This window comes from Phyllobates terribilis, unplaced genomic scaffold (genome assembly GCF_046119375.1).
Source record: "Phyllobates terribilis strain yellow unplaced genomic scaffold, ASM4611937v1 Scaffold_17__1_contigs__length_24005725, whole genome shotgun sequence".
Taxonomy (NCBI): Eukaryota; Metazoa; Chordata; class Amphibia; order Anura; family Dendrobatidae; genus Phyllobates; species Phyllobates terribilis.
Genome location: NW_027362777.1, coordinates 18556990 through 18584688, shown reverse-complemented (window position 1 = coordinate 18584688; position 27699 = coordinate 18556990). Strand labels below are relative to the sequence as shown.

Below are 27699 nucleotides of genomic sequence, written 5' to 3'. Positions count from 1 at the left end.
GGTCACAGGAGGGGAGGAGTCAGGGGTCACATGATCAGGGGCCTCAGTGGATGCAGGACTCTGCTGTGCTGGTTGTCATGGTGCTGGATGAGCTGAAGTTTATGTGTGGGGTCAGGAGGGGTTTTCAGTGTGGATGTAGCAGAGCCGCGTGTGTACGAGGTGTACGGAGCAGAGCCGTGTGTGTACGAGGTGTACGGAGCAGAGCCGCGTGTGTACGAGGTGTACGGAGCGGAGCCGCGTGTGTACGAGGTGTACGGAGCGGAGCCGCGTGTGTACGAGGTGTACGGAGCGGAGCCGCGTGTGTACGAGGTGCACGGAGCGGAGCCGCGTGTGCACGAGCTGCACGGAGCAGAGCCGCGTGTGCACGAGGTGCACGGAGCAGAGCCGCGTGTGCACGAGGTGCACGGAGCAGAGCCGCGTGTGCACGAGGTGCACGGAGCAGAGCCGCGTGTGCACGAGGTGCACGGAGCAGAGCCGCGTGTGCACGAGGTGCACGGAGCAGAGCCGCGTGTGCACGAGGTGCACGGAGCAGAGCCGCGTGTGCACGAGGTGCACGGAGCAGAGCCGCGTGTGCACGAGGTGTACGGAGCAGAGCCGCGTGTGTACGAGGTGTACGGAGCAGAGCCGCGTGTGTACGAGGTGTACAGCGCGGAGCTGTGCGTGTGTACGAGGTGTACGGAGCGGAGCCGCGTGTGTACGAGGTGTACGGAGCGGAGCCGCGTGTGTACGAGGTGTACGGAGCGGAGCCGTGTGTGTACGAGGTGTACGGAGCGGAGCCGTGTGTGTACGAGGTGTACGGAGCAGAGCCGTGTGTGTACGAGGTGTACGGAGCAGAGCCGTGTGTGTACGAGGTGTACGGAGCAGAGCCGCGTATGTACGAGGTGTACGGAGCAGAGCCGTGTGTGTACGAGGTGTACGGAGCAGAGCCGCGTGTGTACGAGGTGTACGGAGCAGAGCCGCGTGTGTACGAGGCGTACGGAGCAGAGCCGCGTGTGTACGAGGCGTACGGAGCAGAGCCGCGTGTGTACGAGGCGTACGGAGCGGAGTCGCACGTGCACGAGGCGTACGGAGCGGAGCCGTGAATGTACGAGGCATACGGAGCGAAGCCGTGTGTGTATGAGGTGTACGGCGTTCAGCCGTGTATACAGTGCAGAGCCATGTGTTAGAGGTGTACGGAGTGCAGCCGTGTATACAGGGCAGAGCCTTGTGTTCGAGGTGTACGTAGTGCAGCCGCGTGTGTACAAGGTGTACAGAGCAGAGCTGTGTGTTTGAGGTGTATGGAGCGGTGTATACCAAGTGTACGGAGCGGAGCGTACGAGGTGTACGTAGCAGAGCCGCGCGTGTACGAGGCATAAGGAACAGAGCCACGAATGTACGAGATGTACGGAGTGGAGCCGCGCGTGTATAAGGTGTACGGAGCAGAGCCACGCGTGTATAAGGTGTACGGAGCAGAGCCACGCGTGTACAATGTGTACGGAATGGAGCCGCGATCCACCGCATGCAATGACATTTTAATCGGTCAAAATCTGCAGCGGAGATTTGCTGTCACGCCAAGTGTAGGAAACACCAAGTTCAACACGAAGAGAAGAGGGGGAGGAAGCCCAAACACTATGGAGATGGGGAGTGAAGACCCCTAGGCAGATCTAGTATCACCCTGTCTATCCTACCATCCCTATATAGGTTCCATAACGATCGCTGAGCAGGAAACCTAAGCCCTGTTTATCCCTAGAGCTTAGCCCTAGATAGGGAGGGAAGGGTAAGCACTGTTCAGGCCCCACTATAAACTAACGACAACAAGGTAGACAAACAAAGGGGATAAACTTAGCTTGAGTAGACAACAGAAAGAAAACGCCAACTATCCTCCAAGGGCACAAGAGAAGAAGCTAGTCGACTACTAGAGCCCTAATACCTGCACAATGGTACATAGAAATATGACTGGTGACTCCCTGAAGCAAAATGAGTGTTTTTAAACAACCAGACCAGGGTGTGTCAATCAGCAGCAGAAAAGAAGTCACTGCTGGGTCCTAAAGGAAGAAGGATTAAGGTGTCTGCAATGCCAAGCGCAGTGACCTTCTACAGCCAGATGCAGAGTGACAATTACACCTGACACACCCGTGACAGTACCCTGCCTTCTACGAGTGGCCTCTGCACACTCAGGACCAGGTTTCTTAGGATAAGAGGTGTGGAATGCACAAACCAACCTAGGGTCATTCACCTCTGATGCTGAAACCCACATCCTTTCCTCTGGACCATAACCCTTCCAATGCACCAAGTACTGTAGGGAACAACGCTTGAGATGAGAATCTACAATCCTCTAAATCTGGAACTCCAGATTACCATCAAGCATGATTGGGGGCGGCGGTAGGGGTGAGGACTCAAGAGGTTCTACATATTTCTTGAGCAGAGACCTGTGAAACACATTGTGGATCTTAAGGGCCTCAGGTAGCTCAAGACGAAATGCTGCTGAATTAATGACGGCGGTTATTTTATAGGGACCAATAAATCTAGGTCCCAGCTTCCGGGAAGGAACCTTCAACTTGATATTCCTGGTAGACAACCACACAAAGTCATTCACACTCAGGTCCGGACCTGGCGAGCGTATCCTGTCCGCTATATGTTTGGAAAATCATGGGAGACAGGTGCAATTACTCAGATCTCCCACCATACTGAGGAGAGCGATGAAGCAAAACGTTCCTCCTCAGGAACTCCCGGAGCCCCTCCCCCACTAAAAGTACCAAACTTTGGTGCATACAGTTACCATCCTAAGAACAGTGACCTGAACTCAGATGTTGCCAAAAAAAGAAGCTTCCAAACCCATGACATCATCATATGGGCAGTGCAGAATTGTTTAAAGGCATAGTAATCTTAGTGTATGTAAACTTTTGACTTTGCAGTAACTAATAAAAATTCCTTCGAATATTTTCTCTCTCATTATTCTGACATTTGGCAAATATTAAAAATGATGGTAATCCTAATTGATCTAAAACGTGAAAGGTTTATTCTGATTTCATGTCAGATATTGAGAAAAACATGCTTCAACTGTAATATATATATAGTGCGTGATAATAGTGAGCTTCCACTTGCCACTTCCCGCACCTGTTGTTGATTGGCTGCAGCGGTGACTTCATGTCTGCAGTACTGTGATCTGTCACCGAACTCAGTGGCTTGTGATGTCTACATCACACGCTGAGTTCAGTGATTGACTACAGCGCTGCAGACACAACTTGACAGCTGCAGCCAATCAACAAAGATAGAAAGAGTAAAACCTCAGTTTGGGTTTGTTTGGTTTTTATACCCCTGAGCTTATGGAGAAATTTTTGAAATGGGACAACCCTTTTAATGATTTACTTTTAGTAATTTCTTTGGGCGTGGGGAGGTGGTAATTATTTTTTTACTATTATACATTTGGTATAAACAACATTATAGATATGTTAATTTATTCATTCTGCATATAAAAATTCCAGGTATTTTTTTTAAAAGGTACATGTTTTATTATTTTTTGTGGCACTTTTAGCTAAAGCATATATGCTGTTTAATGTCTGACTTATCTAAAAATGTTACACGTATATAGTACACATTCACATCAATACAGATGGCATATACACTGTATTTATTTATATTGTGTATATACTGTATGTGATTTGTGTTTGTACTTTACACACATAAATAACGGCAACAATGAAGAAGATGGGGAACCGCTGTCACCATCACAGAGAGCAGTGGGGGAAGGTACTGTGATATCATCAACTAGAGGGCAGAAAGTGTAGAGCAGGCAGGGAAATTGCAACTGTGTGGGGCAAAAAAGGAAAAAACAGCTTTTGTTGGAGTGGAGGACAGGAGAGAGTAGTGAGGCTAGAGACATAATACAGGAGGCTCCAGTACTCACTTCAGGTCAGCACTGTGCTCCTGTATGCGAAATCTTTAATATCATTATTCATAGACGGCCACCAAAAAGCCTAGTAATAGCTTTCCACATAGCTGTGATCCCAAGATAACCACTCAAGATGGATTCATGAAACTGCTGCCACAGTCACGATCTTAGGTACACAACTACAAATAATTTGGACCCAGGAGCGGCAGAAGAAGCCAGCGACTGGACTTTACGTATCTCAGCTTCCAACTCTGAGGACATCACAGAAAGCACAATGCCCTTAGATAAAATGGAGGATCAAGGTTCTGGAGGAGAAACTGAACTTAAACTGTCTTATAGTTCGACAGCCTTCACAGCCTGAAAGTGATAGAGAAATTGAATCTAGAGAAAAATAAAGACCATCTGGCCTGTGTAGGGAGCTAGCCAGTCAGCTGATCAATATATGCTAAATTCCTATGGTCAGTGACCACAGTGAATTGATGAACAGCCCCCTTCAGAAAATGTTTCCATTCCTTAAAGGCTAATTTAACAGCGAGTAACTCACAATTCCCAACAACAGAATTTCTTTCAGCAGACGAAAATTTTCTCTAGAAAAAAGCCACATGGCCGCAAATTGGTCAGTTTTTTGAAACTGTGAGATAAAACGGCTCCTACACCGACCTCCGAAGCATCCACCTCCACAATGAATGGTTCTTAGAGATCGGGTTGGATTAGAGCAGGAGCAGACATAAAAGACTTTTTCAATTTTTCAAAAGCCCTCATAGCATCCGGTGGCCAAACCTGGATATCTGCCCCCTTACGTGTGAGATCAGTAAGAGGTTCAGCAATCTGAGAAAAACCCCTAATGAATTTCCTATAATATTTGGCGAATCCTACAAATTATTGCAACGCTTTCAGGTTACTAGGTTGGACCCAATTAGCCGATAAAATGATCCACAGGAATTAAATTTCCTGAACAGAAAAAAAAAATTCTCAATTTTAGCAAACAAGTAATTTTTTCCTTCAATCTTTGTAATACAACACGAACATGTTCCTGGTGAGAATTCAAATTGAAATAATATAAATAACTGCCTTTCTGCTCTGCTATCTGCTGCACGTGGTCTGAGGCATGGCGGGCACAATCCAGCAATGTGCCCACGTGTGGTCTGAGGCACAACCTAGCAACGTCCCCACGTGTGGTCTGAGGCACAATCTCGAAATGTCCCCACGTGTGGTCTGAGGCACAACCTAACAAGCAACGTCCCCACGTGTGGTCTGAGGCACAACCTAGCAACGTTCTCACGTGTGGTCTGAGGCACAATCTAGCAATGTCCCCACGTGTGGTCTGAGGCACAACCTAGCAACGTCCTCACGTGTGGTCTGAGGCACAACCTAGCAACGTCCCCACGTGTGGTCTGAGGCACAACCTAGCAACGTCCCCACATGTGGTCTGAGGCACAACCTAGCAACGTCCCCACGTGTGGTCTGAGGCACAATCTAGCAACGTCCCCACGTGTGGTCTGAGGCACAACCTAGCAACGTCCTCACGTGTGGTCTGAGGCACAACCTAGCAACGTCCTCACGTGTGGTCTGAGGCACAACCTAGCAACGTCCTCACGTGTGGTCAGAGGCACAACCTAGCAACGTCCTCACGTGTGGTCAGAGGCACAACCTAGCAACATCCTCACATGTGGTCAGAGGCACAATCTAGCAATGTCCCCACGTGTGGTCTGAGGCACAACCTAGCAACGTCCTCACGTGTGGTCTGAGGCACAACCTAGCAACGTCCTCACGTGTGGTCAGAGGCACAACCTAGCAACGTCCTCACGTGTGGTCAGAGGCACAACCTAGCAACGTCCTCACGTGTGGTCAGAGGCACAATCTAGCAACGTCTCCACGTGTGGTCTGAGGCACAACCTAGCGACGTCCGCACGTGTGGTCTGAGGCACAATCTAGCAACGTCCCCACGTGTGGTCTGAGGCACAATCTAGCAACGTCCCCACGTGTGGTCTGAGGCACAATCTAGCAACGTCCCCACGTGTGGTCTGAGGCACAATCTAGCAACGTCCCCACGTGTGGTCAGAGGCACAACCTAGCAACGTCCTCACGTGTGGTCTGAGGCACAACCTAGCAACGTCCTCACGTGTGGTCAGAGGCACAACCTAGCAATGTCCTCACGTGTGGTCAGAGGCACAATCTAGCAATTTCTCCACGTGTGGTCTGAGGCACAACCTAGCAACGTCCTCACGTGTGGTCTGAGGCACAACCTAGCAACGTCCTCACGTGTGGTCAGAGGCACAACCTAGCAACGTCCTCACGTGTGGTCAGAGGCACAACCTAGCAACGTCCTCACGTGTGGTCAGAGGCACAATCTAGCAACGTCTCCACGTGTGGTCTGAGGCACAACCTAGCAACGTCCGCACGTGTGGTCTGAGGCACAATCTAGCAACGTCCCCATGTGTGGTCTGAGGCACAATCTAGCAATGTCTCCACGTGTGGTCTGAGGCACAACCTAGCAACGTCCTCACGTGTGGTCTGAGGCACAATCTAGTAATGTCCTCACGTGTGGCCTGAGGCACGGCAGGCACAATCTAGTAATGTCATCGCGTCTGCCGCTTCCGGTCTGATGTATTCGCTGAATATGATATTCAACAGTAAATAACATTAAAATCTCAGTGACACCATACCATCTGCGAGGTCAGGCGTTATAGATGCCCCTGAAGGAGAGGCCTGGACCCACCGGAGGATTCTCCAGACAGCCAGTCTAATGATGAAGTCTATGGCTTCTAAAAGTATAGTGTAATTGGAACACTGCAGCGTTTCACAGTTAATCATATATGATGAAGTGAGACTGACTGCTTGCAGTTCAGCCATCATGAATATTTAAATAGCATTGTTTGGATGGTTAAAAATATGTTAATTTTGGTTATAGGAAGTTTCGCCCCCAGCAGTTCGCCCCCAGCAATTTGCCCCCAGGTACATTTCACCCCTATCAAGATTCGCCCCCGCACATTTTGCCCCCGGACGGAGGCGAACTGGGGGAGATATGTGCGGGGGTGAGATGTGCGGGGGCAAAACATCCTGGGGGCCAAATGCTGGGGACGAAATGTGCGGGGGCGACCGGCTGGAGGAGAACTGCTGGGGTCGAAACATCCAATTCCAGTTACGGAGATCGGCTTGGGGACTTATATGCAGCATTCTAGAATTGTGTATATAAAGGCCATACAGGTGGTTGTCGTACTTTATATGGGGAAAACCAGGTGACCGGTTCCCTTTAAGCAGGTTTTCATCTATGCAACTTGTACAAGTGAACTACATCGTTTCAAAAATGCTTTACCTGTCTAAGCCAGTACCTTTTATATGGTTTACACAGATGCATCATGGGCTTTTCCTGCCCTATGAGTAAAATGAAAGGCTAAAATAAAATGTGGAAACTTAACCAGAGAAATATTTTATTGACACTCAGAACAGGTTTAAAAGGAACAAATAACCATTACCACAGAAATCTCAAACTTTTACTTGTAGAAATATTGTCAAAAGAACATTTTAACATATATAGAAACAATTCTAATTTTATAAAAGTGCATTTTATTACCATTGAAAACTTTATGCCTTTGCTTGTTTCATTTAAACACATGTCTGATGTATTGTAAAACTGTGTAATAAGCTGTTGGTGCATAAGGGCAGGATTGTGCGTAGGGTCTTTGGCTTTGCCCCGGCCCCTCGGACTGCCTCCAGTGTCTGATGTTTCGGTGTCCTGGAACTGGGATCATGATGCCCGCTTTGGATAGCGAATCAATAGCCTTGAAAAAGCCGGCAATGAGGGAAGGAGTCTTAGTGGGGTGGGTCTCGAAAACAAGGGAGCATGGAAAATTCTATTTTGTAGCTGTAGGAGACAATGTCTCTGACCCAAGCGTTAGTGGATATAGGTGTTGGTGATGTAGGTACGAGGTGATTTTAGTTGTGCAGCTAGGGCCTTTCTAGTCTGTACAGAGACCAGTTGGGTGTTGTTGCAGCGTTCTCCCCTGCGTGGGTTCTCCAGTGGCTACCAAAATGCATTTTCTGATTGAAACATTTCGCACATTTTGAACATGAAAAGGCTTCTCACCTGTGTGACTGCTCTGATGTTTATTAAGAGTTGATTTCTGTACAAAACATTTCCCACATTCTGAACATGAAAAAGGCTTCTCTCCTGTGTGAGTTCTCTGATGTGCATTAAGATGTGATTTCTGTACAAAGTATTTCCCACATTCTGAACATGAAAAAGGCTTCTCTCCTGTGTGAGTTCTCTGATGTTTATTAAGAGTTGATTTCTGTACAAAGCATTTCCCACATTCTGAACATGAAAAAGGCTTCTCCCCTGTGTGGGTTCTCTGATGTGTATTAAGAGTTGATTTCTGTACAAAGCATTTCCCACATTCTGAACATGAAAAAGGCTTCTCCCCTGTGTGGGTTCTCTGGTGCTTAACAAAATTTGATTTATGGTTAAAACATTTTCCACATTCTAAACATGAAAATGGCTTCACCCCTGAGTGGGTTATTTGGTGGATAACAACATCTGATTTATGGTTAAAACATTTTCCATATTCTGAACATGAATAAGGCTTCTCTCCTGTGTGAGTTCTCTGGTGCCTAACAAGATCTGATTTCTGGTTAAAACATTTCCCACACTTGGAACAAGAAAATCTATTCTCTGCTGTGTGAATTCTTTGATGTTTAAGAAAAGACTTTTTGAGGGGAAAACTATTTCCATATTCTGAACTTGAAAATGGCTTCTTTGCTTTAGGAGCAATTTGTTTTTTAATGCTTATTTTGTGACTTTGATTTTCCTTAGTAGTCAGTAATGAATCAGAAGACAGGACCTGTTTCATAGGATCAGATGACAGATCTTTGCTGTGAAGGGATGATGGTATATCTGGAGTTATGGCATTCACTTCAATTGTATCCTGTGGGATCTCAAGGTCATCCGATCTAAAAATTGAAGATGTCAGCTGTCCCTCTGATCTCCTGGCACAGTCATCTGCTAAAGAATAAAACAAATTAATATTTTTGAATAAATATCCTTGAATTTTATATTTTTGAACATTTCTACTTAAACTGTCCATTAAAATGGCAAGCTATGTAAAAAAAAAATATTATTAATTATTCACCAAGACAATGACAGTTCACAGTCCAATAGAATACTTCATAGCATGAACCAGTGGAGCGTGGTGTTCAACTGTTTGTTCATTCTGCCTCCCAAATATGGAATAAAAAGCCACCAAATGATGTTATGTAGGCAAAAATAATACCAATAAAAACTTCTACTCATCCCACAAAAAAACAAGTCCCCACTCAGGTCCATTATCTGTCAATGGAAAAACAGAGGTTTCCACATTATTAGTGGCTCAAAGGCTCTTGAGAATCAACATGGCTTCCATAAACCAATCCAGCAATATCCGCTCTCCCAAAGTCAGATCTCCCCCTCACTTCTGAGCATTGCAGTGCGCCCAAACCACATTTAGCATCCATGTATTTGGCATTACTATAGGGAGAAGAACCCACTTAATTTACGGTGTGTGTCTCCTGGAGCACAATCTGGGCACTATATGTTGGGTAATAAAATGGCATACTTGCAATTTTCACTCTCCAACATCCACTGCGTGCTAATTTCTGGAAAGTGGCTGTAGAGTCAAAATAGTCACTATTTCTAAAGATTAATTCTTTGAGGTTTATAATTTCCAAAACGCAGTCACTTTGTGTGGATCTATAGAAATGAGTAACTAGTGATGAAACCTCTCTGTGGTAATTACAGTATGGGGCTCGGTGGATCTTGGCAATCTAAACTATCGTAAGGGACAATATTTTCTGTCAGATGACTTTCAAGAAGAAATATTACACATTCAAAGAGAACTTTTTTATAATAGAGCAGAGCTGAGGTGTCTTAAATTTAGACCTTGGGCATTGGGAAGACGTAATGGAGACCTACTTTTAAAGACTACCAGGGAGTTACAGACTCAAATAAGTGAGACAGATCCCACCACAATCAAAGTATCATAGAGAATGAACCTGTAAAAAAAGATATAGACTAAAAAAATGTTAGATACCCAACAACGCATGTATGAGGGTAGAACTCCAACACTAAACTGGAGTTGTACTCATTTACGGTGGACCATTGGAGCTACTATGACTCCTGACCACAAGAGTAGAGAAAGTATTAGTGCTCCTCATATCAGGAGAGATTGTGCAGTAATCTGAATTTATTAGGATTGAAAACATAATGGAATTTATGACGTGGAGTGAATCCATGAAACCAGGGCTCGAGCCATGCCAACACATCTCCTGCAGGCGTGAATAAATGTATATTATAGCCATCAGCCACGCACAGCTTAGAGATATATCATGGCACAGGTGTAATGTTTTTAGTATAGTTTATCGCAATCTTATTTGAAGTTAGTTGGTTTTAAAAGAAACTGTAAAGTCAGGATAAAGGGAAACTCTGTTGTTATTGTACAGAAATTCACACTTGTCCCTCACTGCACATTTAATGTTGTAGATCATAAAAGTGACGTTTGGCCAGAAAGACTGGACCTGGTCTTGTAGGAACCATATGAGGACATTCAGCAGCATAGAAGGGAGAGAAGGTAGATTCATCCAATAAGATATCAGGGATCTAGGAAGCCAACAGCATCATCACCCTCCACTTTCTCTAAGAGGTCCATCATAATGTTTTCCTTCAAGTTATTTTCTAACTTGTCAGTACATTCTACGTACGCTGTCATTTTACTTTGCAGTTTACAGATCTGGGCAGGTAAAGGTCAGTATCTTCTAATCCCAGGGGGTAGGTGGATCTTACTGATTGTAAATTCTATAGAAAAGGGCTTTCAATACCCAAAGTCATTTGAACAGTTTTGAGTGGAGGAAAATGTTGTGGTCTAGAGGCAAAATGGTGATCACACGATTGTGATACTGCCGGACTACACCACCGATAAAGCAGCCACAGCCGGTGACTGAGAAGAATCTGTAACTTCACTGCATTTAGTGGTCAGTACTCACCTGGGTAGTCATATGTAGGAATCTCCTCTTTACACCGCTCATGACCCCTCACATATGTCTCTATAGTATTAATATGGGTCAGATCTTCACCCTGAAACAAATATTGTAAAAGTCACAAACAGATGGAGAAGTCACATCTATGATCAGCTCTAATCCGGCCATCTCCACCGTTCTCATTACACAGGTATAAAACATACAATAATGGTGGATTAAAAACAAGACTGAGCACAAGACCTTCACAGCCATCTACACATCATAGGGGAGATCTCATGACACCTTCTCTCCATCTACCTGGTGATCCTGAGGAACATTGGGATCTTCTTGTTTACAGTCCTGTGGAAGAAGAGGATGGGGACATCTCTCTGGTGTTGTCCTCTTTCTGGATAGATCTGGAGGAAACACATACAGGGACTGAATTTATTCTTTACATACAGATAATTATAGGCCGTGTGTATTTAGTCCTGTCTATTACCTGGTGATGTGAGGGGCTGGGGAACCTCCATCATGACGTCCTTGTACAGATCTGTGTGTTCTTCTAAATACTCCCACTCCTCCATGGAGAAATAGACGGCGACATCCTGACACCTTATAGCAACCTGACACATACAATGATACCGTCATCCCCCCGATCCCTTCATAGCGTTACTGTATAATGTCCCAGCATTCCCAGCAGTGTCACCTCTCCAGTCAGCAGCTCAATTATCTTGTAGGTGAGTTCTAGGATCTTCTGGAGATTGATGTCCTTATGCATCAGGGGGTGAGGTGGAGGCCCTGTGATTGGGCTCAGGGGTCTTCCCCATCCCTCAGACACAGGGTCCTGACAACGCTCATAAGAGGTCTTTTTCCCTACTGTGTAATCCTGGTTATGGAGAGACACATTAATAAATCTCACTCCAGACATTTCCAGAGTCCTCACCTCTCCAGTTCTGTCCATCTGTTATTCCCATAGATAAGAATGATGTAATGTGACGTCATCAGAATCTCTCACCTCTCCAGTAAGCCGGAAGAGGATCTCTAGGGTGAGGTGTAATATCCTCTCCACCATCTTGTCTCTGTCCATATCCATCCTTGATGGATAATATCAGGAAAATTCTCTTTTATAGAAGATCTTCTCTGAAAGCATCTGATATTGTAGAGACCTGAATGAGAAAAAGATGAGCCGATGTAACATCATAAAGAATCCTGTGTAATAATACAATTACTGGAGATAATAAGGGAAACATATGAGATTTATTATTTTACAGTATTTAGTTTCCTTCTTTACATCTACTAATAAAACCTATATACACTGCTCAAAAAAATAAAGGGAACACTTAACACAATGTAACTCCAAGTCAATAACACTTCTGTGAAACCTACCTGTCCAGTTATGAAGCAACACTGATTGTGAATCAATTTCTCCTGCTGTTGTGCAAATGGAATAGACAACTGGTAGAAATGATCGGCAATTAGCAAGATACCCCTATAAAGGAGTGGTTCTGCAGGTGGTGACCACAGACCATTTCTCTGTTCTCATCCTTTTTGGCTGTTGTTTTGGTTACTTTTTCATTTTGCCATTGCTCTCACCCCTAGAGGTACAGTAGCATGAGGCGGTGTCTACAGTACAACCCACAGAAGTTGCTCAGGTAGTGCAGTTCATCCAGGATGGCACATCAGTGAGAGCTGTGGCAAGAAGGGTAGCTGTGTCTGTCAGCACAGTGTCCAGAGCATGGAGCAGTTACCAGGAGATGTGGAGGGAGTAATAAGAGGGCAACAACCCAGCAGCAAGACCGTTACCTCCTCCTTTGTGCAAGGAGGAACAGGAGGAGCACCGCCAGAGCCCTGCAAAATGACCTCCAGCAGGCCACAAATGTGCATGTGTCTGCACAAACAGTTAGAAACCGACTCCATGAGGGTGGTATGAGGGCCCAACGTCCACAGAAGGGGGGTGTGCTCACAGCCCAACACCGTGCAGGACGCTTTACTTTTGCCACAGAACACCAGGATTGGTAAAGTTGCCACTGGCGCCCTGTGCTCTTCACAGATGAAAGCAGGTTCACACTGAGCACGTGACAGACGTGACAGAGTCTGGAGATGCGGTGGAGAGCGATCTGCTGCCTGCAACATCCTTCAGCATGACAGGTTTGGCAGTGGGTCAGTAATGGTGTGGGGTGGCATTTCTTTGGAGGGAAGCACAGCCCTCCATATACTCGCCAGAGGTAGCCTGACTTCCATTAGGTGCCGAGATGAGATCCTCAGACCCCTTGTGAGACCATATGCTGGTGCGGTTGGCCCTGGCTTCCTCCTAATGCAGGACAATGGCAGACCTCATGTGGCTGGAGTGTGTCAGCAGTTCCTGCAAGGTGAAGGCATTGAACCTATGGACTGGCCCGCCCGTTCCCCAGACCTGAATCCGATTGAGCATATTTGGGACATGATGTCTCACTCCATCCACCAACGTCACGTTGCACCACAGACTGTCCAGGAGTTGGCAGATGCTTTAGTCCAGGTCTGGGAGGAGATCCCACAGTAGACCATCCGCAACCTCATCAGGAGCATGCCCAGGCATTGTAGGGAGGTCATACAGGCACGTGGAGGCCACACACAATACTGAGCCTCATTTTGACTTGTTTTAAAGGACATTACATCAAAGTTGGATCAGCCTGTAGTGTGTTTTTCCACTTTAATTTTGGGGATGACTCCAAATCCAGACCTCCATTGGTTAATAAATTTGATTTCCATTGATGATTTTTGTGTGATTTTGTTGTCAGCACATTCAACTTTGTAAAGAACAAAGTATTCAATGAGAATATTTCATTCATTCAGATCTAGGATGTGTTATTTGAGCGTTCCCTTTATTTTTTTGAGCAGTGTATTTTAGGCCACAGACAACAAGTCGTTTCTTCCTTGGAATCTGCAGCTGAATACGTTTCTCATAGACCCATCGTCCATAACGCTAATTCTGGTCTCATTTACCGACACTGGAATCGGCATTAGCAATACTGCAGGAGATATTCATTACACATGAAATGAGAAATAACTACTTCATGATGAGGATGACATCTTCATCTTCTACTACAGCTCAAGAAACATATTTGGCCAAAGTCCGTCATTGACTACATCTCCACCGGCCGTCTATATGAATGTTTCCCGTCTTCCCAAGACTGTAATCTTCTATCACGTTAGATCTCATTTCCGATTCACACACAGAAGTTTCAGGCTTTTATAAAAGCTTTTTTGTTTGCACAAACACCGCAGACAGAAATGATTTGATACCCAAGTCTACAAGTACAGTGTTTATGGGGTTTATGTCTGGCCTTAGGCTTTTCTATATTACAAGAAAAACACCTGAAAAAAGCAGATTTTAAAAAGTTTCAAAAGAAAATTGGAACCAACAATTCTTTTAAAAACAAAAAAAAATGCAATACGTATAAGACACATTTCGTTTTTTTTAACATGTTAAACATTTGTTTAAAAAAAATGTAACTCTTTTGGGCACCAGAACATAGATATAGCGAAATCTCTCCAATTCCCTGGACGCCAAACCGGAGCTATCAATCCATAAACTCCATAACTTATCATATTTACAGATGACATGTCTTTTTTTTCCAAGTTTACTAGCCAATTAACTTTGTCTATAAATTCTGACATCACAGGTTCCTGATCTGCTATCCATTTTTGGGCTATTAATTTCCTTGCCATATACAACATACGTGCCACCGCTATTTTGCCATGCTCATCACTAGTCATATCTTCAACATATCCCAGTATACATAGCAATGGTGAAAGTTCTGCATTGAATAAGGACAAAATATGAAGCATGTCTACTGAGTAAGTGTTGCATCTAGTACAATGAGGACTTGAACGAAATCCTATGTTATATAAGAATTGAAGTGTCCTATATACTGTACCTGATGTATCACGTTGTGGTAAATCGACTCACTTGGTTGCTCATAGAGGTACACAGGAACACGGTCTCTTTAAAGCTTCTGCTGAGTTTATTAAGAGTACTGCGTAAACTACAGCAATGTTAGCAAAAACAAACACGGACTTCCTGGCCTAACAGGAAAAGAAAACATAACCATAATGTATGGCAAAGATCTTGTTGCTATGGGTAACCATCTGCTTCAGAAACAAAACAACCCAAGGTTTAGCTTTCCTTAACATGCACACCACAGCTCCAGAGCTTTCATCTCCAGGCCCTCTACCAAATGCTCTGAAAAGCAGGTGATTTTATCCTCTGAGTCCCTCCCTTTCTACACGTGTTTAATCACCTTAGCACTAAGATGGCTGATTAATCCACTTGTGTGCTGGAACCTTTTCCTATGTATAATTACTGCAGCTATTAATCTCAGTGCTGCATATCTCCCTTCTAGTACTTTGCCAGTGACCTTGTCACAATGTATATATGAGACAATTGGGATTTGCTCAAGGATAATTGTGGGACATTTTCCAATATATCTAGCCAATGATTTTCTTCTATAGGGCCTACCACACTCTCCCATTTTGTCTTTGATCACATAGGATGGTTTGTCAATATTATATCCAGAAGAATATTATAAAGTAGTGAAATCAGTCCTTGAGACCGATGTGAACTAGCTATTTTCTGTATTATTGTGTTTTGAGGTACCTCCACATCCAGAACAATGCCTTCTGCCTTATGTGTGTGCCGAAATTGTAAATTTTTATAGAATTTATTTTGCAACTGTGAAAATTCCTTAATCAAATCACCTATTAACACTTGATTAAATCTATTTAAACCCCTAGAACTCCAGGATTCCAGGATTAGAATCCCACCAGTTGGTATCGATTTGGAAGCCATGGAGTGTTCCATAATGAAGTAAATTGCAAAACACCTTCTATACCCTGTATTTTTTTTTCATCGACCCCCAAAGTTTGTGAATTAATAGAATAGTGGGTATTTTACCTCCAAGTGTCCAAAATGTATGCGCCTCCAGCACTTCATAAAGTTTATCTGATTGGAGATAATGTTGTAGCAACAAACGATGAGCTTCCCTGTCCCATGGCCATTCCATCCCAGAATATGTTGAAGCTGAGATGCCACATAATATACCCATGGATTTGGGACTGCAAGGCTTCCCATTGTTTTGTTTCTTTGTAGTATATCCAGCTTAATTCTCGTTGTCTGTTTGCCCCATATTAATTTTCTAAACTCCTGGGTAGCTTTCAAGAAAAATCTCTGATTTATCCATATTGGGGAGTTGTGTAGAACATACAGCAACTGTGGCATCCAGATCATTTTGACCAGATTAGCACGGCCCACAACCGATAAAGGTAGCTTGGACCAAGCCCCCAGTTTACCTCTAAACTTTATTAATATTGGGTCAAGATTCTCATAATCATTTATTTTTGTATTTTTGCCATTATGTTAATGCCTAAGTACTTAAACTCAGAGACCACCTGTAACCCCAAGTTAGTATAACGGGAAGCATTTTCATCTATATTATCCAATGGAAGTATAACTGATTTGCTTCAGTTTATCACCAGACCCGAGTATTTTCCAAATGTTTCTATCATTTCTATTGCTATAGGAAGGAACTCAGAAGCTCTATCCAAGAACAGCAAAGTGTCATCGACATAGAGAGCAACCTTCTCTTTTCTATTCCCTCTACGGAACCCAATTACTTCTGGATTCTCCCTAATAATCGCTGCCAGGGGCTCAATGGCCATTGCAAAGAGCAGGGGAGACAGTGAACACCCCTGCCGTGTGCCCGTGCTCAGTCCAAAGGCCGAGGTGAGATGCCTATTTACTCATATTCTAGCCACCAGCCTACTATATAGTAATTTAAGCCATGAGATGAAACCATATCCCATGCCGAACTTTTCCAACACCACCCATAAATATTCCCACTCAACAGAATCGAATGCCTTAGTGGCATCAAGCGAGCGTACAGGTCTATCCCCATCGCGATCCACCGGTTAAGAAAAAATCTTCGGATATTGACAGTTGTGGATCTATCAGGCATGAAGCCTGACTGGTCAGTATGGATTACTGTAGATATTACTGTGTTCAATCTAGAAGCCAAAACCTTCACAATGATCTTGATATTTATTTATTTTACTCAGTTATATAGCGGCATTAATTCCACACCACTTCATAGGCATTATCAATTGATAAAGATAAGGACCTCTATGAATCGGGAATTAAAGGATCTTTGCCTGTCTTAGGTATAACATCAATCACTGCCTCTTGCATTGAATGAGGCAGAGCTTCCCCCTTAATTGCATCCTGAAAGGTAGCCAGTAAGTGAGGAAGTAGGATATTCCCAAATTTCTTATATATTTCAGTGGCAAGCCCGTTCAGCCCTGGCGACTTATTTGCCATAGAGGCTACCGCCATTTGTAATTCCTCCAACTGTAAAGGACTATTCAGATATTCTTGATCTTTACCCGAGAATGTTGGCAGATTAATTTCCTTTAGATAGGATAAATTTGCTCTCTATTGAATTGCAATTTAGATTTATATACAGGTGCATCTCACTAAATAAGAATATCATCAAAAAGTTAATTTATTTCAGTTCTTCAATACAAAAAGTGAAACTCATATATAGAGTCATTACAGACAGCGGGATCTATTTCAAGTGTTTATTTCTGTTAATGTTGATGATCATGGCTTACAGCCAATGAAAACACAAAAGTCATTATCTCAGTAAATTAGAATACTTTATAACAACAGCTTGAAAAATGTTTTTAAAATCCGAAATGTTGTCTTACTGAAATTTATGTTTAGTAAATGCCCTCAATACTTGGTCAGGGCTCCTTTAGCATCAATTACTGCATCAATGCAGCGTGGCATGGAGGCGATCAGCCTGTGGCCCTGCTGAGGTGTTATGGAAGCCCAGGTTGCTTTGATAGCAGCCTTCAGCTCGTCTACATTGTTGGGTCTGGTGTCTCATCTTCCTCTTGACAATACCCCAAATATTCTCTATGGGGTTAAGGTCAGTCAAGTTTGCTGGCCAATCAAGCACAGTGATACTGTTGTTTTTAAACCAGGTATTGGTACTTTTGGCAGTGTGGACAGGTGCCAAGTCCTGCTGGAGAATGAAATTTCCATCCCCAAAAGCTTGACACAAACAGCAAAGCCTCACTAAGAAGAATTAAAATTCCCCCCAAAATTCAAGAAAAAAACACAGCAGTGTTTACCTGCCGAGATCTTCAAAACCAAATGCACTACCAGGGTGCAGCAAACCCACATAAAGATGGCGGCTACACAGGTGCAAAATACTGATGAGACAACCACTCACAACATACCATTTATGGGCAATAAAAATGAAAAAAAGCATATACAGAATGGGAGGAATAGAGCTAAGCAACAGTACATGTGAAAAAGACTTAGGTATACTAGTAGATCATAGCCTAAACATGAGTCAACAGTGTGATGCAGCAGCAAAAAAGGCAAATACAATTCTGGGATGTATTAACAGAAGCATACAGTCTAGATCACGTGAAGTCATTATCGCACTTTACTCCTCTTTGGTCAGACCTCATCTGGAATACTGTGTCCAGTTTTGGGCACCACATTTTAAAAAAAGACATCGACAAAGTAGAGCAAGTTCAGAGAAGAGCAACCAGAATGGTGACCGGTCTGCAAACCATGTGCTATGAGGAATGGTTACAGGATTTGGGAATGTTTAGCTTGAAAAAAAGAAGACAGAGGAGACTTAATAGCTGTCTACAAATATCTCAAGGGCTGTCACATTGCAGAAGGATCATCTTTATTCTCATTTGCACAAGGAAAGACTAGAAGCAATGGGATGAAACTGAATGGGAGGAGACACAGATTAGATATTAGAAAAAAATTTTGACAGTTAGGGTGATCAATGAGTGGAACAGGCTGCCACGAGAGGTGGTGAGATCCCCTTCAATGGACATCTTCAAACAGAGGCTGGACAGACATCTGTCTGAGATGATTTAGTGAATCCTGCTTTGAGCAGGGGGTTGGACCAGATGACCCAGGAAGTCCCCTCCAACTCTACCATTCTATGATTTCATGGAGGGGGTGACTGCTTAGTATTTGAATTGCACACAAAAAGGCTTGTATAGGGTGCTGTCAACACTAGGGTAGTGCACAGTATCCGGCTTACAGCCTATTAGTTACGCCCATACTATTAGACTAGACGGGAACTTGTGGGTTGTGTCATCAGTATATTATGGGCAAAAAATAAAGGGTAGTCAGCAGGGGCGAGTGGTTTGATAGCAATTTTAATTACCCCTTTGGAGCAAATTCCTATGACTGTTCTCGTTAGGAGTTCAGTTCTTAATACTAAAGAGTCCTATAAGATCTATTGTTTTGGTCAGTTTACATCCAGAGAGCCTTAAAGGCAATCTGTCACCCCCTAGGACTTAACAGACCTCTAATATGGGCATACAGGTGATAGAAATGTAAATATATAGCCGAGAGAAAAAAGTGCCCCTTGCGTTATAGGAGATTTGCGCATGTGCGGGATCTGGAAGACAAGACTGCACGTCACAGGACACTGTGACTTGCAGGAGGGGTGGTGGGGACATTGTAATTAGCAAAGTAGGCAGGGATTTCTTCCCATCCCCCAAGAATGAGAAAACGGACTGAATAAAGACATTTCAAAGCAACCAGACCTCTAATATGGGCCATACAGGTATGTATAGATTTACATTTCTATCACCTGTATGCCCATATTAGAGGTCTGATAACTCCCAGGGGGTGACAGATTCCCTTCCATTCACATTCATCTTGGTTTGATGCTACTGTTTTTCCTCTGAGACAAAACTGATGTGAGCGTGAGGTAGAATTTGAGAGGGTCTTCTTGTAAATGTTCATACACAACATGAATACTCAGGGAAATTCATTGACAAGCTATACACCGTGCCTAGAGATAGGATGTAACGAACGGAAAAATAAAAGAGAGAAAAGGAGAAAAGGGAAAGAAAAAAAAATGTTTTAAAGAATTAAAAAAAAAATTAATAATAGGTACCGTGTTTAACAATTGAGTTAGGTCACTGCCAGGCTATGTGGTGACATTTTAGATATACTGCTCAAAAAAGTAAAGGGAACACTCAAATAACACATCCTAGATGGTCTCCTGTGGGATCTCCTCCCAGACCTGGACTAAAGCATCCGCCAACTCCTGGACAGTCTGTGGACAGTCAGTTGATGGATGGAGCGAGACATGATGTCCCAGATGTGCTCAAAAGGATTCAGGTCTGGGGAACAGGGGGGCCAGTCCATAGCTTCAATGCCTTCATCTTGCAGGAACTGCTGACACACTCCAGCCACATGAGGTCTGGCATTGTCCTGCATTAGGAGGAACCCAGGGCCAACCGCACCAGTATATGGTCTCACAAGGGGTCTGAGGATCTCATCTTGTTACCTAATGGCAGTTAGGCTACCTCTGGCGAGCACATGGAGGGCTGTGCGGCCCTCCAAAGAAATGCCACCCCACACCATTACTGACCCACTGTCAAACCGGTTATGCTGAAGGATGTTGCAGGCAGCAGATCGCTCTCCACAGCGTCTCCAGACTCTGTCACGTCTGTCACATGTGCTCAGTGTGAACCTGCTTTCATTTGTGAAGAGCACAGAGAGCCAGCGGCAACTTTGCCAATCCTGGTGTTCTGTGGCAAATGCAAAGCATCCTGCACGGTGTTGGGCTGTGAACACAACTCCCATCTGTGGACGTCGACCCCTCATACCACCCTCATGGAGTCGGTTTCTAACCGTTTGTGCAGACACATGCACATTTGTGGCCGGCTGGAGGTCATTTTGCAGGGCTCTGGCAGTGCTCCTCCTGTTCCTCCTTGCACAAAGGCAGAGGTAGTGGTCCTGCTGCTGGGTTGTTGCCCTCCTACGGCCCCCTCCACGTCTCATGGTGTACTGGCCTGTCTCCTGGTAGCGCCTCCAGCCTCTGGACACTACGCTGACAGACGCAGCAAACCTTCTTGCCACAGCTCACATTGATGTATCATCCTGGATGAGCTGCACTACCTGAGCAACTTCTGTGGGTTGTAGAGTCCGTCTCATGCTACCACGAGTGTAAAAGCACAACCAACATTCAAAAGTGACCAAAATATCAGCCAGAAAGCATTGGTACTGAGATGTGGTCTGTGGTCCCCACCTGCAGAACCACTCCTTTATTGAGGGTGTCTTGATAATTGCCAATAATTTCCATCTATTGTCTATTCCACTTGCACAACAGCATGTGAAATTGATTGTCAATCAGTGTTGCTTCCTAAGTGGACAGTTTGATTTCACAGAAGTTTGATTTACTTGGAGTTATATTCTGTTGTTTAAGTTTTCACTTTATTTTTTTGAGCAGTGTATATATAAAAACAAGATTGTAAATTAAAACATTCAAATGCCACATATCACATATACCTAATGCTCGGTTTAAGAGTGAACAAAGTGCCATTATGGGACTAATGTAAAAATAGTTTCAAAATAAAAAATAAAAAAATAGAGCTAAAATTCATGCTGAAAACTAGATCAGTTTTTTCTAAAGACAATCCTATCTGAGATTGGTGAGTGAACCACATTTTGAAAACAATGAAACGTGATATCATGATTAGCAGGCAAAGAAAATTAGGTGTTGTCATTGTGAAATGCTCATGATATATATATTTTTAAGGCTATGTGCGCATGATGCATATTTAAAGCAGAAATTTCCTGAGCGTTTCTGCATATCCTTGGCAGGGAAAACGCATGCAGATTTTACATCCTTTTTTGACGCGGTTTTGTACATCAATGAATGCTTTTTGGAGCTAAATAAAGTTATTTGGTGGGACATTGCTTAAACCTTGGATTACCATCAGAACTGGGGTGAGTATATTGGTTAATTTGAATGAATAAAGAATGTGCCTGTTGTATTTCCAATAAAGTGTTTACTCTGTGTCTGTGTGTTTATTTATTCTCTTTACTTTACTTTAAGTTTGGTCATGAAAAGGTCTGATTGACACCTTGTCGTAACCAAATTAAAGAGCTAGGTGTCCGCTAGTCCCATTCACCCAATCTTCATTAGCATTTCTATTCATGTAATTTATGCGGCTGCTGTGAGCTGCTATTTTTAGCCTGGGAAGGTGCCATTTGCAAACATGGCTCCTAGCCATAATTAACATCTCACAGCTGGTTCACTAGCCACTATGTCCCCACGATCAGCACTCAGCAGCGATTTGGATGCAGCGTATTTTTGTAGCGCCCAAAATTAGGTGTTCTAAAGCAGCACTTTTGTTGTCAGTACATGTGAATCCACTGCATATAATGACACTTCAATCGGTCAAAATCTGCAGCTGAGACTAGCGTGTCTGAAGCAGAAATTGACATGCTGCGGGTGAGTTTGGGTACGTGGCCACGAACAGGAGCCACTGCAGGTTTGATGCTGCGTGTTTATACAGCATCAAACCCACAGCGTCCAGCTGTTACAGTATAGTTGATGGGATTTCTAGAAATCCCATGTCCACTATGCGTGCATCAGAGGCTGAGAATCACCTGCGGACACCGACATGCAGTGTGTCTTTGAGTACCGCAGAATGTCTTATTCTCTTGCGGAGTCGCCAGTCTGCGCAACAGAAAATTGACCACTAGAAAGTATAAAATGCGGTAAATAAGCATGGTTCAGTGAATAGAATAGTATAGAATGCAACGTTTTGGACTCAGCAAAAAATATGAGTCCAAACCACTGCTACGTCCGGATCGTGGGCACAGAGCCTAAAATTTATTTAAAAAAAATGACGTGGGCTCCGGCGTCATTTTTATAACCAGCAAAGGGAAAGCCGACCGCTGGGGGCTGATATTAGTAGCTGCGGAAGGGGCCATTAGCCAAAAAAGTTCCCTGGCTATTAATATCAGCCCACAGCTGTTTGTTTAGCCTTTACTGGCTAGATTACAGAAGGACCCCAGAAAAAAGTTGACGTGGGGTCCCTCTATAAAATCTAACCAGAAAAGGCTAAACTAGACAGCTGCGGCCTGGGAAGGGTGCATAGATACTAGACCCCTCCGCAGCTATTAATATCACCCCTCAGCAGTCCCAGAAATGGCGCATCCATAAGATGCGCCAAATCTGGTGCTTAGCCTCCGCTCTTCCCACTGCCCTGTAGCGGTGGCGAGTCGGGTAATGCGGTTGGGGTTCACGTCAGGGGGTTCAATAATGTACTGCGCCTGCGCTACTTCTCATGCGCTAGAGGTCAGATAATGTCCATCCCCTAGTGTGCATGTTCGGAAGTGACGTGCTTTAGACTGAAACACCAAAGAAACTGATTGCAGCCGCTCCACTCGTACCCGTTTACTGTGCATGCCCGTAGTTATGCGATCCACGCCAGAGTGCATCTTGCATCATTGTCTATGATTGCGCATAACCGGATGTGTGCGATCCACGCTGGAGATCATCAAAAGTCTCCTACCTGCGGCTGCGCATGTCTGCAAGCATGCGTTCCACGCCAGAGCGCATAATGGATTTGGATTGCATTCCACCAATATAGAAAGTCTTATCTCTGAGATCAGCGTCATGGGAGACTAAAAACAAGTATTGCACATCGTCCCATCATGCAATAGGCATGTAAATATACTAGACCACTACAAAAAATATGGGATGATAGCCCACAGTATATTCCTAAAAGGCTAAATGCAAAAGTCAAGGATGCTATAAGATTTTTACAATGCTAAAGTGGTAAAAAATAATGCTGAGAAGACCAAACTTTTAAATTCCTATTTTGCTTCTGTGTTCTCTAAGAAAGCAAATGTAACATCAATTGATCTTCTCTGTACTATTGAAGGAATAGAAGAATCCACACTATCTATAAACAGAGAGATAGTGAGGGAATATTTAGCTAACATAAATTAATTCAAGTCTCCAGGTCCAGATGAAATACATCCTAGGGTACTGAAGGAGATAGAGTAAATTATTAAACCACTCTCCATAATCTTTGAAAATTCATGGAGAACAGGAGAAATCCCAGAAGACTGGAGAAGAGTGAATATTGTCCCGATCTTCAAAAAAGAAAGAAGGTGAACCCAGGGAACTATAGGCCTGTGAGCCTTACTTCTATACCGAGAAAGATCTTTTAACAAATTATTAAACGACATGTATGCAAGTATCTTTATGAGAATGAAGTGATTAACCAGAGCCAGCATGGGTTTGTAACTAATAAGTCATGTCAGACTAACTAATTTCCTTCTATGACAGAATCACTGACTGGGTGGATCAGAGAAACACAGTATAGTATATCTTGACTTCAGCAAAGCATTTGACAAAGTATCTCATACCATACTTATTAAAAAAAATGACCAACTATGAAATGGACAAGGCAACTGTTGGGTGGATTCATAACTGGCTTAGTGATCGGACCCAATGAGTGGTCATAAATGGTTGCACATCCAGTTGGAAGAATGTCTCAAGTAATGTATCACAAGGCCATGTACTGGGCCCTGTGTTGTTCCACATCTTTATCAATGGTTTAGATGAAGGAATTAAGGATAAACTGATTACATTTGCTGATAATACAAAGCTAGGAGGGATAGCTAACACTAGAGAAGAGAGAGAGCATTCAAAAAGATCTAAACACACTGGAATTGTGGGCAGCAACTAAAATAAAGTTTTTTAAATGCAAAGTCCTACATCTGGGCAACAAAAATGAAAAAAGTAAATACACAGGGGCTAAGTAACACATAGGGCTAAGTAACAGCACGTGTGAAAAAGAGTTGGGTATATTAATAGATCACAGACTGAACATGAATCAACAGTGTGATGAAGCAGAAAAAAAAAGGCAAACACAATTCTGGGATGTATTAACAGAAGCATACAGTCTAGATCACGTGAAGTCATTATCAGAGCTGTGAAGTCGGTAAGCCAAACTTCCGCCTCCAACTCCTCAATTTCCATGCCACCTCAATGATACAAAAGGCGAGGCATCCGGTTTCTCCTCGATGTACACTGTTCATATGTCTTGCTAATGGGGTGTCGCGACTATGGCGTATATCGCCGAAATGGTCCCCCATCCTCCTCCTATACTCCCTCTTGGTTTTACCTACATTATCTAGGGGGCAGGTGCATGTGGCCATATATACAAGTCCTGAGGTTTTACAGTTGGAATAATCCCTCTGGAAAAAGGTTTTAGCAGTAGAGAAACTCGATTTACTTGGTCTCAGCCAAGTAAATGTAAAACGTTCTCCACATCTAAAGAAACCACAGATTCTTCAATCTAGTCAAGTCCCCTGGGGTCCAGGTTTTTTATATAAACTATGCACTAAATGGTCCCTAATTGACCAACCCTTTCTGAAAGTTATTGTGGAAGTAGGTCCCACAGCACCCCAAAAGGTCTAAGTCGACCACAAGTATATACCAGTGTTTTCTGAGGATATTAAAGAAGTTGTGCACTACTTTATATTACCCCCCCCCCCCCCAATGTATCCCCCGGGGCCCCTAAGATATTTACAAAAAGTCTTATGTTGCTGATAATGCCTGTGAGCGGCGCTATCACTGGCCACTCACAGGCAGCACGTGACTCCCCGCTGACGTCACGACAAGTGAGGCGTGACTCAGCGCTGGGCTCCCCGCGGTGGCCGCTGGGTTGTGGGCAGGGTTACCCCCCCGCATCACACCCAGCATCCACCGCACGCTTTCCCAATGAATAGGGAATGGCAGAGGGCGCGGTGGATGCCGGGTGTGACGCGGGGGGGGGGGGGGTAACCCCACCCACAGCCTGGCATCCACCTGGAATGCAGAACGCGGAAGACAAAGACCTCCGGTTGCCGCCAGCACTTGTCGTGACATCAGCGGATGTCAGAGCCGACAGCAGCTGGCTTCACGTGATGCCTGTGAGCGGCCAGTGATAGCGCCGCTCACAGGTATCATCTGCAAATTAAGGTATTTACAAAAAGTCTTAGGGGCCCCAGGGGGATACATTGGGGGGGTAATATAAAGTAGTGTACAACCCCTTTAAAGATATGGTCACTCTGATTGTTGTAAGTTCCTATTACTTGTGTTATCCCATCTTTTCTTGGTCTCTTGGTTTGGAATGGAGGATTGTCTGTCTCTTCCATTTTTCTGCAAATGATCGTGTGGAATCCAAAATGTACTGTGGGTATCTTTTTCCCTGAATCTGGTGTTCATGTCTATTGCCTGTATATTAATATCTGTGACACTAGAACAGTTCCTTCTCAACCATAAAAGGAATATCCAAGGGACAAATTTTATTAGGAGGATGGGGTGGTGGCTATCCCACTTCAATAGTTTATTAGTGCTTGTAAGTTTATGGTAGTTGAGTGTCCCTAGGGTCCCATTCAAGTTCTTTCTAGATTAGTACATCCAGGAAAGGCAACTGGTAATAATTAAACTCCGATGTAAATCTAAGGCCGACTCTATTGATGTTGAGTTCCCTGACAAATTCAAGAAATTGTTCACTTGTCCCGACCAGATGATAAAAATGTCATCAATATATCTATACTGTACCCCAATGCATGGAAGCCACAACTTGATCATCCCTGAATATTGTGGTTTCCTCCCACCAGCCCAGGAATAGATTAGCATACGAGGGGGCACAGGGGCCCCCCATCACAGTACCCCTGAGCTGGTGGAAATACTTACTGTCAAAAAGAAAGTAGCTTTGAGTAAGAATGAATTTTAGAAGATCCTCCATGAAGTCATTATGTCTGCTACACTCTATTGATCTCAATATCAATAAACATCTCACTCCTCTGATACCATCCTCATGCGGTATATTACTGTACAAAGCCTCGATATCTAGTAAGGCCTGCTCCCCTACATGAATGTATACATGCTCGAGGGTCTACATGTAGGGGAGCAGGCAGAGGGAAAACCATTTCCCAGAGGGATTATTCCAACTACAGGACGTCAGGCGCTACTGGGGGAACATTATACTGTGTGGGGGCATCATACATACTGCATAAGGGGCATAATGGGGGTATTACACTGTGTGGGGACATCATACATACTGCATAATGGGGGCATTATACATACTGCATAAGGGGCATTACACTGTGTGGGGGCATCATACATACTGCATAAGGGGCATAATGGGGCATTACACTGTGGGGGGCATCATACATACTGCATAAGGGGCATAATGGGGGCATTACACTGTGTGGGGGCATCATACATCCTGCATAAGGGGTATAATGGGGGCATTACACGGTGTGGGCGCATCATACATCCTGCATAAGGGGCATAATGGGAGCATTACACTGTGGGGCCAGTAAAGGGGTCCTGTACTATGAGAACAATACGTTTCCTCCCTTCCTGTCTCCATAGTTGGGTCGTATGTATCTATTACAGGAAACAGAACAAAAACCTTATGATTCTTATAAAGGGGCAACACAAGACCCCAAAAGAGTCTCCGTGCTGAAGGGGTTAATGCCCTCTGCGCCCAGTAATGGGGGTCTCCACATACCTCCACTTGCAGAGCCGCCACCACATATATGGCTGCTCTGTGCGCACAGGAGCTGTGATGAGGTCACAGGAGGGGAGGAGTCGGGGGTCACATGATCAGGGGCCTCAGTGGATGCAGGACTCTGCTGTGCTGGTTGTCATGGTGCTGGATGAGCTGAAGTTTATGTGTGGGGTCAGGAGGGGTTTACAGTGTGGATGTAGCAGAGCCGTGTGTGTACGAGGTGTACGGAGCGGAGCCGCGTGTGTACGAGGCGTACGGAGCGGAGCCGCGCGTGTACGAGGCGTACGGAGCGGAGCCGCGCGTGTACGAGGCGTACGGAGCGGAGCCGCGCGTGTACGAGGTGTACGGAGCAGAGCCGTGTGTGTACGAGGTGTACGGAGCAGAGCCGCGCGTGTACGAGGTGTACGGAGCAGAGCCGCGTGTGTACGAGGTGTACGGAG

General features: G+C 44.4%; 1 protein-coding gene across 3 annotated transcripts; it reads right to left on the bottom strand.

The window, feature by feature from the left end:
- Positions 1-7526: 7526 nt before the first annotated feature.
- LOC141176235 (uncharacterized) lies at positions 7527-27348 on the bottom strand. Of its 3 annotated transcripts, none has more exons than XM_073660218.1 (8): positions 27260-27348; positions 14776-14923; positions 11874-12024; positions 11565-11744; positions 11358-11481; positions 11177-11274; positions 10886-10976; positions 7527-8873 (listed from the first exon to the last, which is right to left on the bottom strand). In XM_073660218.1, the coding sequence occupies exons 3-8, from the start codon at positions 11949-11951 to the stop codon at positions 7831-7833; spliced, it is 1614 nt and encodes a 537-aa protein (XP_073516319.1). In that variant the 5' UTR covers positions 11952-12024; positions 14776-14923; positions 27260-27348; the 3' UTR covers positions 7527-7830. The 3 variants fall into 3 exon arrangements, with proteins under 3 accessions (XP_073516319.1, XP_073516321.1, XP_073516320.1); XM_073660220.1 differs by having other exon boundaries at positions 7527-8870; XM_073660219.1 differs by lacking the exon at positions 14776-14923 and having other exon boundaries at positions 27260-27323.
- Between the last annotated feature and the right edge of the window lie 351 nt (positions 27349-27699).

Excerpts from the sequence above, each read along its gene's own strand:
- LOC141176235 (XM_073660218.1), bottom strand. The coding sequence starts at position 11,951 with ATGGATATGGACAGAGACAAGATGGTGGAGAGGATATTACACCTCACC. Across the intron at positions 11,482-11,564 it reads TTGAGCTGCTGACTGGAGAG|GTTGCTATAAGGTGTCAGGA; the intron begins GTGACACTGCTG and ends TGTATGTGTCAG. Across the intron at positions 11,275-11,357 it reads CCAGCCCCTCACATCACCAG|ATCTATCCAGAAAGAGGACA; the intron begins GTAATAGACAGG and ends TGTTTCCTCCAG.